This window comes from Aedes aegypti, chromosome 1 (genome assembly GCF_002204515.2).
Source record: "Aedes aegypti strain LVP_AGWG chromosome 1, AaegL5.0 Primary Assembly, whole genome shotgun sequence".
NCBI classification, from domain to species: domain Eukaryota; kingdom Metazoa; phylum Arthropoda; class Insecta; order Diptera; family Culicidae; genus Aedes; species Aedes aegypti.
In genome coordinates, this window is record NC_035107.1 from 95,126,383 (window position 1) to 95,142,230 (window position 15,848).

General features: G+C 38.3%; 2 protein-coding genes across 2 annotated transcripts in view; one reads left to right on the forward strand and one right to left on the reverse strand.

The window, feature by feature from the left end:
- LOC5574727 overlaps window positions 1-15,848 on the reverse strand; it is a 99,836-nt gene that overhangs the window by 55,955 nt on the left and 28,033 nt on the right. The window lies entirely within an intron of this gene.
- LOC110676161 lies at window positions 8,786-11,891 on the forward strand. The gene is made up of 2 exons (XM_021842955.1): window positions 8,786-9,469; window positions 10,746-11,891. Exons 1-2 carry the CDS (start codon window positions 8,821-8,823, stop codon window positions 11,684-11,686), a joined length of 1,590 nt encoding a protein of 529 aa, XP_021698647.1. The 5' UTR covers window positions 8,786-8,820; the 3' UTR covers window positions 11,687-11,891.

The window sequence follows — 15,848 nt, forward strand, 5'->3', positions numbered from 1 at the left end:
GCATTTTCGAACGTATGATTGATGAATCCATTACCAGTATTCTTCAATTCATATGTTCGAAAATGCACTAAACTTAAAGATAATGCCTTACCGAATCCGTCGTTACCATCTCGTCATGAATGTCATCCGAGCAATACCATTATTTCTTATATTTCACTGGACAAAAACTGTGAACTAATTATCCTCAGAGTATTGCCACATTAGGGTTTCTTATAAAAAACGGTATATTTGATTGTTCACCAGTGTTCCACTAGTAACGAACTGCACTGTATTTTCTATGTAAACAAGTTTTTTAAAGAGGATGCCAACTTGTATGAAAGTTATATCATGCAATTTTGTATGTTTTACTAGCAGACGAAACGTCAAATGTGTGTCGTGCATGTATATTATTGTTTTTGTATCCGTACTTTGTTAGCGTCTGGACGAAACTAAGTGTAGGTGATTTTGTAAAGTTTTTAAAGATAAGTTTTATCTTAAGTGTCGAGCACAATACTGAAGAATTGGTTTCTAATCCAGTGTCCGAAAAAAACATCGCAAAGAACAACCAGCTAGACTTGCTCATTTGCTCTAATTAGGCAATTGTGTATAAGGAGGAAATAGTTTGATCGAACGAAAACATAAATTTCGGTATGGTTGTCCTTTCGCAAAGTGCTAAGAAGGTGACATATACGTGATGTAATATATCAATATGTTTATTTCTAGAAGTGAATTGCTCGAATGTTCATATCAAGGACTATGTATGCTAAAAAACGCATAGTTTTATCATCCCTGTGAATATTTCCTGTTATTTTCTAGTGGAACATTAACATAAATCTCATTGTCTTAATTGGTACCATAAATATAATTGGTTCATCCACACTAATGGAAGCTCCCCTCTTCGGCCGAATAGACGTTTGTGATACGGTATTTTTGCGAAATAATATAAAACTTTCTAAATGGAAAATATTGCAAAAAAAATGATATAGTCTAACACACATTCAACAAAACATACTTTCCGCCATTTTTTTGTAGTGAATCTGTCAAGTAATAAGGAGCTTCTCTGAAAAAATCATACAAATCAGTTAAGTTGTCTCCACCTAACTTTCATTCGACCAAACGTCCATGTGGCGAACGTTCTTTCAAGGCCTAAGCTTACAAGGTATCTTTTTATTTTATAAATGATAGATATTTTGAGTTGAGTTTTTCATTGGTAGTTGAGCTCGACATTTCGCAAGTATAATCATCAGCATTCGGAGAAATTCGTATTTAAGTCGCAATATATTTTGCTAGGACAAGAAAGTCCTATTTCTTTAATTACCGGAGCTTTTGTACATCACTTTCACCAGTAGGGGAATTAAGTGTAAAATGCGCCGTCGGGGTTTAACGTGGCTCCGCAATATCTCCAAGATAAAAGGTATTTTAGACAATTACGATCATTTCATGGCGCGGTAAATGGCTGGGCATGGCGTACCATTGGTACCTCGCGTACCTGCAGGAATAAAATAGACCTCTTTGTGCGGTCCTTAGCCTCTTGCCCAGCAACTCCTATCCCTACTTCCTCGTGGTACTGGTCGGGGTACGAGTAACCTAGGGGAAGATCGGGTAACCAACCCCCGGAGGGAACTTTGGTCGTATGCTGACAGGGAAGGGGGGATTTGCTTTTGCTTTTGCTTTTGCCTTTGCAAACCTGGAGCGTCTGTACTCCATGTTAGGAGCGGCTTACAACAGCGTCTGTTCCCCATGTCAGAGGCGGCTGATCATCGTCCGAGTGCCAGAGAAGGACTCTAAGCTAAACTGCGCACTATGGCCCTCCGATCATTTAGGGGGAATGGTCCTCGGGAAACCTAGGGGGTTGGTGTCAGGCCCTGCAAGCCAACCGTAAAAACACATCAGCACAGGAACGTCAACGAGAGAATACGGACCGGAACAATCGGCAAAGACCACAGCGATGAAAAGGGACTAGCGATTGGAAACTCGGTACGTAGAACTGCAAATCTCTCAACTTCATTGGAAGTACTCGCATACTCTCCGATGTACTGAAGACCCACGGTTTCGACATCGTAGCGCTGCAGGAGGTGTGCTGGACAGGAGCATTGGTGCGAACGTTTAGAGGTAATCATACCATTTACCAGAGCTGTGGCAACACACGCGAGCTGGGAACAGCTTTTATAGTGATAGGTGATATGCAAAGGCGCGTGATCGGGTGGTGGTCGATCAATGAACGTATATGCAAATTAAGAATCAAAGGCCGATTCTTTTACTTCAGCATAATCAACGTGCATAGCCCACACTCCGGAAGCACTGATGATGACAAGGACGCATTTTACGCGCAGCTCGAACGCGAGTACGACCGCTGCCCAAGCCACGACGTCAAGATCATCATAGGAGATTTGAACGCTCAGATTGGCCAGGAGGAGGAGTTCAGACCGACGATTGGAAAGTTCAGTGCCCACCGGCTGACGAACGAGAACGGCCTGCGACTGATAGATTTTGCCGCCTCCAAGAATATGGCCATTCGTAGCACCTATCTCCAGCACAGCCTCCCGTATCGGTACACCTGGAGATCACCTCAGCAGACAGAATCGCAAATCGACCACAATTTGATCGATGGACGGCACTTCTCCGACATAACCGACGTCAGAACCTATCGTGGCACTAACATTGACTCCGACCACTACCTGGTGATAGTGAAACTGCGCCCAAAACTATCCGTCATCAATGATGTACGGTACCGACGCCCGCCCTGGTACAATCTCGAGCGGCTGAAACAACCGGATGTCGCCAATGCGTACGCGCAGCATCTTGAGGCAGCGTTGCCGGATAAGGGCGAGCTCGATAGGGCCCCTCTTGAAGACTGCTGGAGGACAGTCAAAGCAGCCATTAACGACGCTGCCGAAAGCATTGTCGGATATGTCGAACGGAGCTCAAGAAACGATTGGTTCGACGAGGAGTGCCAGGAGGTTTAAGAGGAGAAGAATGCAGCGCGGGCTGCAATGCTGCAGCATGGTACGCGGCAAAACGTGGAACGATACAGACTGAAGCGGAAACAGCAAACCCGCCTATTCCGGGACAAAAAGCGCCGCCTGGAAGAGGTGGAATGCCAAGAGATGGAGTTGCTGTACCGTTCTCAAGAAACGCGGAAGTTCTATCAGAAACTCAACACATCCCGCAAAGGCTTCGAGCCGCGAGCTGAGATATGCCGGGATAAAGATGGGAGCATCTTGACGGACGGACGCGAGGTGATCGAAAGGTGGAAGCAGCACTACGATGAACACCTGAATGGCGCAGAGAACACAGGCACAGAAGGTCAGGACAACGAAGGCGATGGCTACGTCAGCACAGCGGACAGTGGAAACCAACCAGCTCCCACGATGGGGGAAGTTAAGGATGCCATTCAACAGCTCAAGAACAACAAGGCCGCTGGCAAGGATGGTATCGGAGCCAAACTCATCAAGATAGGCCCGGACAGATTGGCCACTTGTCTGCATCGGCTGATAGTCAGAATCTGGGAAACGGAACAACTACCGGAGGAGTGGAAGCAAGGCGTTAGTTAGCACCACCCTAGTAACACACCAGCACATTCACAGACCGGCGCGGCATCGACGATCCCAGAACCGACAGCCAGTCAAAACATCGTTTGGAATTTATCAAAACAAAAACATAAATTAATATCTAATAAAAGAGCATGTGGCTCGATAGCGACAGCTTGTTCAGTTCGTTCAGTTCAATTAGCTAGTTCAGTCTTAAGTTAGTCATCCGAAATCATTTTTTTTTTAAAATTAAGTTTTAGTTCTTAATTTATTAACTGGCGCCCGAATAGGGACCAGCGCGAGTGTAGGTTAATTGTGTCGTGAGTGTTAAAATATCGCGAGCATTATCCGAAAATTTCAACTTTACCGCAGCACAAGTGGCGACCGCTACTACAGCAGCAGACGTGAAGAAAGCGCCCCTAGTCACCACCATATAGGAAAAACGGGATCAGCGCATCTTCGCTGGGACAGTTGAGGCTCGTGTCTGGTCTTAAAACAACAGGAGTTCCGACGTTAGAGGACGGATACCCGAACTAAAGAGTTTCGACGTAACAGGACGGAACCGACGGACAACTGAAGTACTCGCCGTTACAGGAATAGAGTATTCAGAGTATGATAAGAATACTATTGTAAGTATAATTAACAAATTATTATTTTTTTCAGAGTAGAAAGAAAAATTAAGTGCATAAGTGTATTAAGTGTTTGTAAGTGTAGTTTATAATTGTGTAACTAAATAAAAAAGTTCTCAAATAATTCCAATCAATTAAATAAAAAAAAATCTGGATCAAATAATAGAACAATTCGGCTCATTAAATCTAAATATGCCTAACGATATTCAGAATATACTCGATCGCTTAGAATTTTTGGAAAAACAAAATGTGGTGCCAACGGAATTGGATTATAATGATCCAATTCTTTATTATTTAAACCCGGATGGTTCACCAGCTGATCCATCTTCAATAGAAAAGATTCCGGATTTAATAAACACCATACCTAATTTTGAAGGTTCATCAAACGAGTTAAGCAGCTGGATTCGAGATGTGGATGCTCTAGTCAAAGCTTATCAAGTTAATCCCTCAAGTTCTGTGCAGCAAAAAAATAAATTTTACGCAATCTGCACAACTATATGTAGAAAAATTAGGGGAGAAGCAAATACGGCTCTCGTAAATTCAGATGTGAATATAAATTGGAATCTCATAAAAAAAACATTGTTAACATATTATGGTGAGAAACGAGATCTCACGACTTTGGACTACCAACTGATGAATATCACGCAATCAGGAAGACAATTGAAAATTTATTACGACGAAATAAATAAATTACTTTCTCTAATTGCAGGACAAATTAAAACTAATCAAAATTACCAGCATCCAGAAGCTTCAAAAGCTATGATAAGTATGTATAACAAAAAGGCAATTGATGCGTTCATTAGGGGTTTAGATGGTGATATTGGTAAGTTTCTTAAAAATTATGAACCTGAATCTTTAGCTAATGCATATGCGTATTGCATAACTTATCAAAACATCGAGTTTCGAAAAATAATGACAAAAACAAGAAACCATGAAATGCCTTCAACGTCAAAAGGTTTTTCATCTACAAAATTGCCACCTTTAATTCCACCTAAAGTACCATTTAGGATACCGAATAGCAATAATATGCAAAATAATCCATTTCAACACAGACAAATGCCAAATTATCAGTTTCAAAATAGGCAACCTATGATACCACACATGCCAAAACCTACACCACACTTCCAATTCACAAGACCACAATTTCCTCCACATATGAGTTTCCCACCTAGAACACAATCAGTTCCTCAATTCACAACTCAGCTAAAACAACAACCAATAAATCAACCCAATACTTTCCAACCAAAGCCAGTTCCAATGGAAGTGGACCCCTCAATTAGAAGTAATATGGTAAATTATGCTAACCGACCTCGTAATTTCCATATTGAATCTGATGATTCTGAAAGTTATTTTCAAGAACTACCATATTTAGTAAATAATGAAGATCCAGAAATGACTTCTTTTGAAAAATATTGTAAAAATTTTGAATATCAACAACCAATTGATGATCAATCCAATGAAGAGATTGTAGAAGATTGTGAATTGAATTTTTTAGAATAAAATCATCATTACCATATTTTCTACATTATGGTAATGGAAAACTGGAAAACCCATTGCAAATTTTAGTTGACACTGGATCGAATAAAAATTTTATTCATCCTAAATATACTAAAATATCCCATGCGGTTGAAAATCCTTTTTATGTTTCATCAATAGGAGGAGACATAAAAATTGAGAAATTTTCTCAAGGTAAAATTTTTGCACCATACTCAAATGTTAACGTGAAACTTTTTCATATGCCTAAACTAAAATCATTCGATGCAATAATAGGTCATGACACGCTTAAGGAAATAAAAGCTGTTATTGATACATCAAACGAAAAATTAATAATTGATTCAAAATTTGAAATTCCTCTATTACAACGTAAGCTACAAATGATCAATCAAATAAATATTCGGGATGACCATCTTCAAAAATTTGAGAAAGAAAAAATTCATGAATTATTACAACAATATAAAGACCTTTTTTTACCTCCGGATGAGAAATTGACATTTACAACCAAGATAAAAGCCGATATTAGAACCGTTGATGAAAACCCTGTGTATTCAAAATCTTATCCATATCCTCAAGCTTTTAAAAGCGAAGTTTGTAACCAAATTGAAAAAATGTTACATGATGGAATAATAAGACCATCCAGGTCTCCATATAATTCTCCCGTATGGATAGTTCCCAAAAAGTTAGATGCCTCTGGCAAAAAAAAGTTTAGACTTGTTATTGATTATCGCAAATTAAATCAAAAAACGATAAGTGATAGATACCCGATTCCCGATACGTCTACTATTTTGGCTAATTTAGGTAAAATGAAATACTTCACAACCCTTGACTTAGCATCTGGTTTTCACCAGATCCCTCTGAATGATAACGATATTGAAAAAACAGCTTTTTCCGTCAATAATGGAAAGTATGAATTCGTTCGGCTACCTTTTGGATTGAAAAATGCCCCTGCCATTTTTCAGCGTGTAATGGATGATGTTTTACACGAATATATTGGAAAAATATGTTATGTCTATATTGATGACATAATTATATTTGGAGAAACTTTAGAAGAACAACTGAAAAATTTAAAAATAATTCTTGAAACACTTCGTAAAGCAAATTTTAAAATACAATCAGACAAATCTGAATGGTTGAAAACAGAAGTTGAATTCCTTGGATTTATTGTATCCAAAAATGGGTTGAAACCAAATCCTAAAAAAATTGAGAGTATTCAAAATTATCCAGAACCACGAAACTTAAAAGAATTAAGAGCATTTCTTGGATTATCCGGATATTACAGGAGATTTGTAAAAAATTATGCTAAAATTGCTAAGCCACTCACTAGATATCTAAAAGGAGAAAATGGACATAGACAAATTTCAAAAAATGAATCTAAAAATTTTAATATAACATTAGATAGTGAAGGAAAGAAAGCTTTTAAATTACTGAAAGAAATCTTGTCATCAGAAGATGTTTTAGCATTTCCTGATTTTAATAAACCTTTTTTACTTACAACTGATGCATCAAATAAAGCAATAGGTGCTGTGTTGTCTCAAAACTTTCATGATGGAGAAAGACCAATTACTTTCATTTCTAAAACTTTATCAAGCACAGAAGAAAATTATGCAACTAATGAAAAAGAGATGCTTGCAATAGTTTGGGCATTGCATACTCTTAGAAATTTTATTTATGGTCATAAAGTTGTAATTTATACAGACCACCAACCTTTAACTTTCACAATATCTCCAAAGAATAATAATGCAAAGCTTAAGAAATGGAAGGCTTTTATTGAAGAGCACGACCATGAGATTTTCTATAAACCAGGCAAAGCTAATGTAGTAGCTGATACCTTATCACGTATTCAAATAAATTCACTAACTGCGACCCAACACTCAGCAGATGATGACGACAGCTCTTTTATTCCATCTACAGAAGCTCCAATAAATGTTTTCAAAAATCAATTATTTTTCAAAATTGGAACCAAATCAAGATACGGTTTAGTTGTACCATTCGATAATTACAAAAGACATATTTTCATTGAACCTAGATTCTCAAGAGATTTTTTGAAACAACAACTTAAGAAATATTTAAATCCAAATGTTATAAATGGTATTTATACAGATGAACCTATTATGGGTGAAATTCAAGAAATTTTTAAAGAAACGTTTAATCCTAGATTGATGAAAGTCAGATATTCTCAAATCAAAGTTCAAGATTTAAATAACCAGGAAAACCAATTAGAAGAAATAAAAAAGATTCATCAATTCGCTCATAGAAATGCAAAAGAGAATGCAGAACAACTTTTGAAACATTATTACTTTCCTAAAATGACAAAAATGGTTGAACAATTTGTAAACACGTGTGATATATGTAAAACAGAAAAATATCAAAGAAATCCACAGAAATTTATACCATTCAAAACACCAATTCCAACTTATCCATCTCAAATAATTCACATAGATATTTTCACATATGATCAAGATAATTTGTTTTTGACTTCAATAGATAAATTTTCAAAATATTTGAAATATAAAGCAATTGAAAGTAAATCACTTCTTGATATAGAAGATGCCTTATTAGATTTGATACACGAATGGAACATACCAAAAACAATTATTATGGACAATGAAAGTTCTTTCAACTCAAATATTATTGAACAGCGGTTAAGAGATTTGAATATTGAAATTTATAAAACTCCTATAAACAGATCAGAGACGAATGGACAAATTGAACGTTGTCATTCGACTTTAAGGGAAATAGCAAGATGTCTTAAAAAAGAGACACCTCAAATAGATATACCACAATTGATTCGTTCATCAGTTTACAAATATAATAACACTATACACAGTTTTGTAAAAAACACGCCACACAATATTTATATCGGTGAAACGAACCAAAATTTGGATGAACAGGAAATAGCCAGAAGAAAAACTAAAAGTCACGAGAAAATTTTGAATTTATATAACGAAAAAAATGAGAAAATATTAGATAAACAATATCCAAATTTTCAACCAGGATCTTATGTATTTGAAAAAGCGAAAGAAATTTCTAAAAGAAAAAGTAGGTATAAAAAGGTTCAAGTTAAAGAAGATTTCGACACATATATTATTGATTCAAATAACCGTAAAATTCATAAAATGAATATCAGAAAAAAATAACACATTAATTTTTATTCTTTTATTTTTAGAACAATTCTTGTTTACACGATGTACAGCCATGTGGAATCAACTATCAGAATACACGACTTGAATAAAAATCCTTTAGCCATCATACCCATAGGAAAAGCCAAACTTCAATTAGGACATGTAAGAATAATCCAACCAGTTAATTTCACATACTTTGAAGACATAATTGAAAATTTTGATGAGATGTTAAGAACTAATAAACTAAGTGGAAAATTGTATCAAGTATTGAAGAAAAAACATGCACATTTGTATAACACTTATTATAAACTAAAACCTAATGTTCATCGAAGAAAACGTTGGAATAGTCTAGGCACTGCATGGAAATGGATAGCAGGAAATCCAGATGCTGAAGATCTAAGGATTATCAACCAAACGATGAATAATTTGATCGAATATAACAATCAACAAGTTTTTGTCAACAATGCTATGGATACAAGGATTCAACAAATCAGCAAAATTACAAACGACCTTCTTGAACTGGATTTCAAAACAAAATTACAACATGAAGTGGAAATGAATATACTTATTGCGATACTCAATATAGATGCTGTACAAAATCAACTAGAAGTTTTGGAAGATGCGATATTACTAGCGAAACATGGTATTCCAAGCAGCAGAATTTTGTCAATGACAGAATATGCCAAAATAAAACCATTTTTAGAGCAGCAAAATGTTCATGTTACAACAGCTTAGCTTAGCTTAGCTTAGACTGACTACACATATCAATGGTTGCTATTCCGTGATTGACCGAAGTCAGTGAAAATGCACAAAGAATCAACTAGAAGTTCGGCTGGGATTGGCCATAATCTTCTTCAGTGTGCATAATTCAGTGCCTCTATTTATACAGGGTCAATAACGGCGCCGGCCACGTCCTTGCAGTCAGGTGGGATTGGGGGAAGGAATGTTAGTGTGTAACCTTTGCTTTTTGGAGACCGTGTTTGCCTCTGCATCTCCACAAAGGTTACTGGGAGGGATGTTTGTTAATGGGGAGGATCGTTGGGTCATAGGATTCACTTTGATAAGCGATTAGACCATGATAAACAATGATTTGTGAGATATATACATGCTTATACGTAAATATAATATTTTCATTTGATATGAACAATTTCTATGTAGAGGAAAATTATGCCGACACTTGAGGTGACGAACCATTCAAAGTTTGTTGAACAAATACCTAAATGTAACATTCCTACAGCTGTCAGGACGAAAGCATGTGTTATTATATTTTACTCATTTGAAAAGAAACAAAAAACTCAATTGGTTGGGACATCATAGAACACTCTTATTCTTATGCCGACACTTACAGTGGCGAACCATCCAAAGTTTGTTGAATAAAGTGAACCTTTCGCAAGTCTACACTTGTAGTGTCGAACCATTCAAAGTTTTTTTAATTACAAAAATAAAGGTATATAAGAGGTGTTCTGAAAAAAAAAATATTAAACATAAATAAATCATGAATCAGAGTTTGTATCGACACTTACAGTGACGAACCATCCATAGTTTGTTGAAAAATCATATTTACATCCCACCATTGTAACGATTGAATGTGCAGTCATACATATTTTATAGGTTAGAAATAGTAGCATGAAACGAGCTCACCAATTGATCCGTTATCCTTGACTGAGCAGCCACAATCCACTTTCGGCTTCACTCGTTTGCTCGGCTATAAAGCACTCAGGAAAAAAAAATAAGCGCGCGACCCAAAAAGAATAAAATAAAAACTGTTCGGGCTTTCTTGACGCACTGCCCAGGAGCAAGCGTCAAGGTCGAAGGATCAAACAGAACTAACCGATCGCGGCACTTTTTCAGTTACTCCAACCGAACTCACCGATCACGCCACTTTTTCACTTACTAGACCAACGCGCAACATGTTTGATCCTGCCCTCGTCGCTCGCCCCGGCAAAAGCAAGTGTCAAGGTCGAAAGATCAAACAGAACTCCAGCAAAATGTTCATGTTACAACATTTGAAAAACTCTTATCGAAATCATCAGCCCAAGTTACAATGAATAATACACATGTAATTTATATGCTAAAAATACCTCAATTATCATCAGAAACATATGAATATGAATTCATAGACTCTTTGGTACAAAATCAAAAAAGGGTACATCTTTATTCAAATTACATTCTCTACAATTCAACAAAAATATATGAAATCAGCAATGAATGTACACAAGATGAAACTCTCTATATTTGTGATACCAAAATCCTAAAAACTCCAAGTCAATGCATCCGCAATCTCATCAGGATACAACACGCCAACTGTACATATGAAAAAGTGTATACAACTGGAAACATCAAACACATAGATGAAGCAACTCTTTTACTCAATGATGTAAATGTTAGTTTACACTCAAATTGTACTAACAATACTCAGAGGTTAAATGGATCTTATATAATTCAATTCGAACATTGTGAATTATATTTGGACAATAATATATACCGCAACTCTATCATCAACCTCAACAGCAAAACCTTTAGACCAACAACAGGATTATTGGTAGAAGAAGATTCAATAATCGATATTCCATCACCGGAATTTTTGGCAAATTTAACGCTAAACCATAGAGGTATTTTGGAACATGTGTATCTACAAAATGAGTCACTAAAATGGAAACAGCATATTTTTGAAATAATGGGTAGTTCTGGAATACTTATTATAATCATAATACTAGTAATTGGAATAATTATCAAGTATTGGAAACCAAAACAAACAAATATCAATATCAAAATAAGTGAACAACCAACTGCAACAGCTCCCATATCAGAAGAAATTCGAAAACCTGAAAATGAGTCATCAAGTTATACAGACATTTCTACAGAACGTTTCTTGGAAATTCAGAAATTTTTAAACATGCCGACACAAGAACGCTCAATAAGACTTTGAGGACAAAGTCTTTTGAAGGCGGAGGAGTTAGCACCACCCTAGTAACACACCAGCACATTCACAGACCGGCGCGGCATCGACGATCCCAGAACCGACAGCCAGTCAAAACATCGTTTGGAATTTATCAAAACAAAAACATAAATTAATATCTAATAAAAGAGCATGTGGCTCGATAGCGACAGCTTGTTCAGTTCGTTCAGTTCAATTAGCTAGTTCAGTCTTAAGTTAGTCATCCGAAATCATTTTTTTTTTTAAATTAAGTTTTAGTTCTTAATTTATTAACTCGTTATATGCCCTATCTACAAAAAGGGCGACAAACTGGAGTGTGAAAATTATCGTGCAATCACTATCCTAAACGCCGCCTACAAAGTGCTATCCCAGATTCTCTTCCGTCGTCTACCACCTATAGCAAACGAGTTCGTGGGAAGTTATCAAGCAGGTTTCATCGACGGCCGCTCGACAACGGACCAGATCTTTTCCGTGCGGCAAATTCTCCAGAAAACCTTGAGTACCAGGTCCCTACGCACCATTTGTTCATCGATTTCAAGGCGGCATACGATAGTATCGACCGCGTAGAGCTATGGAAAATCATGGACGAGAACAGCTTTCCCGGGAAGCTCACAAGATTGATCAGAGCAACGATGAACGGTGTGCAAAACTGCGTGAAGATCTAGGGCGAACACTCCAGTTTGTTCGAGTCTCGGCGGGAACTACGACAGGGTGATGGACTTTCGTGCCTGTTGTTCAATAATGCGCTTGAAGGTGTTATGCAGAGAGCCGGACTTAACAGTCGAGGCACGATTTTCACGAGATCCGGACAATTTGTTAGTTTCGCGGACGACATAGATATTATTGGGAGAAAATTTGAAACGGTGGCAGATTTGTTCACCCGCCTAAAACGCGAAGCAACAAGAGTCGGGCTAATGGTGAATGCGTCGAAAACAAAGTACATGCTGGTTGGCGGAACTGAGCACGACAGGACCCGCCTAGGAAGCAGTGTTACGATAGACGGAGATACCTATGGGGTGGTGGACGAGTTCGTCTACCTCGAATCCTTGTTGACGGCTGACAACAATGTTAGTCGGGAAATACGAAGGTGCATCATCAGCGGAAGTCGTGCCTACTATGGGCTCCAGAAGAAACTGCGGTCAAGAAAAATTCACCCCCGCACCAAATGTACGATTTTTAAAACGCTCATAAGACCGGTAGTCCTCTACGGGCATGAGACGCGGACTATGCTCGAGGAGGACTTGCAAGCTCTTGGGGTTTTCGAACGTCGAATGCTAAGGACGATCTTCGGCGGCGTACAGGAGAACGGAGTGTTGCGAAGGATGAACCACGAGCTCGCTCAACTCTACGGCGAACCCAGTATCGTGAAGGTAGCTAAAGCTGGAAGGATACGCTGGGCAGGGCATGTTGCAAGAATGCCGGACAACAACCCTGTAAAGATGGTGTTCGCTACGAATCCGGTCGGAACAAGAAGGCGTGGGGCGCAGCGAGCTAGGTGGATTGACCAGGTGCACCAGGACCTGGAGAGCGTGGGTCACATTCGAGGATGGAGAGAAGCGGTCATGAACCGAGTGAATTGGCGAATTATTGTTGGCGAGGCTTTATCAAGATAATTGATGTAAAGCCTAATAAGTAAGTAAGTACGATCATTTCATACGATGTTTCTGTCAATCTTAACGCTTCTCACGGAAAAATGTTTTCCAATTTCCACATAAAAAAAATGAAGCATTCAAAAACGATTAATGGAACCTTGGGAGTATTTGTAGGGCAAAATACGTCGTACTTAAGGGTAAGCGTTAGCGTAGTTACGGTATACTTCGTAGATTGGATACTAAGCAAAATACGTCGTACTTAAGGGTTGCTCGGAAACCCAAGTAACCAAATAGCACTTTAATTCGCCCTCCGTGCTAATATAGGGCTTTACAGAGCTGACATGCCCTATATTAGCCGTATAGCAGCCCTATAAGCCCAAAAAGGCGAATTACCGGGCTAGTGGTTACTTGGGAACCATCGGTGAAATTAAAATTATGACGCAAAAACCCAAAACTGAACGAGCAATTGAATAGCACACTACCTGCATACATGAGAATTTGGGAAATAACTGGATTTTGCCACAAAGAATACCTTTGGTACATGGTGGCGCATTTTACCACACTGCTTTAAAATACGTCAATTAGAGTTTCATTTTTTTTAAATAATGTCTTGAATATGATTTTTTCAATCCAATGAATGTTTCTAGTAGTTACGAGATTATTGATGCAATTTCTCTTTAAATCCAATTAGAATAACGTTTTCGATGAAATTCACAGTTAAAGTAGAGTTTTTCTTTAGGGGTCGCATATTACCCCACCTTCCCCCACGGTAACCAGCTCTATTAGCTACCTTTCTTGCCCAACACCGTTGTTAGGATACCTCTCCCCAACATTGCCATTGTTCCGGAAAGGTGAACTTGCTTGTTTAAACTTTGGTCGCTTCTTTCCTCTGTTGCTTCCCTTCCTAAAAGGGTAACCACAGACAAACAGACGTATCATTTAGCACATTTTTTTTTCAAAATTTATCTCTCACTTCAAATTATAATCATTTGGAGTCCATGTTGCACATAATACGATTATGTGCAACAAGGCCTGCAAAAGCTATTGTGAATCGTCAAACACGAAGGAAATCGAAATAACCTCTGGTTATCAGGTATGGAACATCCGAAATTTGCAATAATCAATTAAAGTGTGGTACATGAAATCTTCGTCTGTCTGTCTGTGGGAAACCTTCCCAAACCGACAGCCCGTTGAACCCAACAATGGAACAGACATGGCGCACCGCCATAACTTGTCCAATTTGAAAAAAGGCCATTTATTTTCATCTAGCAGCTGTCGGCGGGCGCCGGTAGGGAGGGCCAAGACCGGAAACGCAGTATGAAAACGATCCGTCCGTTTACCCTTCTATGTGACATCCCGAGTGTCACCTTTTTCTGTCACTCGCCGAATGGTAGACCGGAGAATAAGAAATAACTGGTCTTTGTTTTGATTTCTTTTTTTTTTCTTTTGAGCCAGCAGATTCTTGAAGCTGGAAGAATGTTTCATTTAGAGCAGGGTTTACCAACCGGTAGTCCGCGGACCCCTAGGGGGTGAACTTTAAGAAAATTGAGAGTATCTCTCACTTATCGCTCTCTGTAAAAATCATGATCCACAACACATCATGAGAGCCTGATTATTATCTTCTGCTACAATTGATTAGATGGAACAATGCTTAAATCAGGGGGATAAAAAACCCATCAAAAGAAGCTCCAAACCTAAGGGACACTTCTGCTACCACATGTTCGGGGAATGTTTATCATGCCAGTAAAGTGAAACACCTACCCTCAATGGTAAATAAGAGAGAAAAAGAGAGAAATGGGTTTTTCATCGCCCTCTCTTTCAGGCTCTCCTTCACTGCTGTCATTAATCAAGCAGCAACTTGCGAAGCATTTCCAATCATGGACCGATACAGATGCGATGTTTTTCTTCGCTTGATTTTTCTACAATGCCTGCAGCTGATTCATTTTGGGATTGATTTTAGGAAAAAAAAATATTTCCACAGCCTAGCAAAGGTTGAGAACCACTGATTGAGAGAGTGCCCACCACCGGTGTAGAAGAAAAGGTATGTGTTGTACCGCCCATTAATGTGTGTTTTCACCCGGATCTTCGTCGTTTGAGGTAATTCGTGGTCATTTATCTGAGAGGTGATGTTCGTGATAGCGAAAGAAGTGGTTAGATCCCACATCAGTCCAGTTGTAGCAGAAATACTATTTATTTAGGTTTCAGACTGCTTTACATTTGTGGTAACGGTGATTAAGGTTGACCCTGTCAACTTAATTGTGATGTAATTTTCATCCAAGAAAATTTCTGAATCTGATTCGAACAATAATGTCGGAAACGATAAATCGACAAACGTTTAACGCTAAGAGCATTTCCACAATCGTTCTCGTTCCATAATGCGAAATTTACTACCGTGGAACAATGAAAGCTTTTCCAGTTTGCAATCGGTTGTGGTCCATAGAAACACAATCGGATGGTTGCGCGTTGGAACGCATTTCCGACCATCCTGTGTACCATTTTGCCGGCACTGACACCACCATTCCGATATAAAACACTAGGCAACACTGGTTCACACACTTTGA

Coding starts and splice junctions, on each gene's coding strand:
- LOC110676161 (XM_021842955.1), top strand. CDS start 8,821: ATGTACAGCCATGTGGAATCAACTATCAGAATACACGACTTGAATAAA. Junction 9,470..10,745: donor ACCATTTTTAGAGCAGCAAA/ATGTTCATGTTA, acceptor AACTCCAGCAAA/ATGTTCATGTTACAACATTT.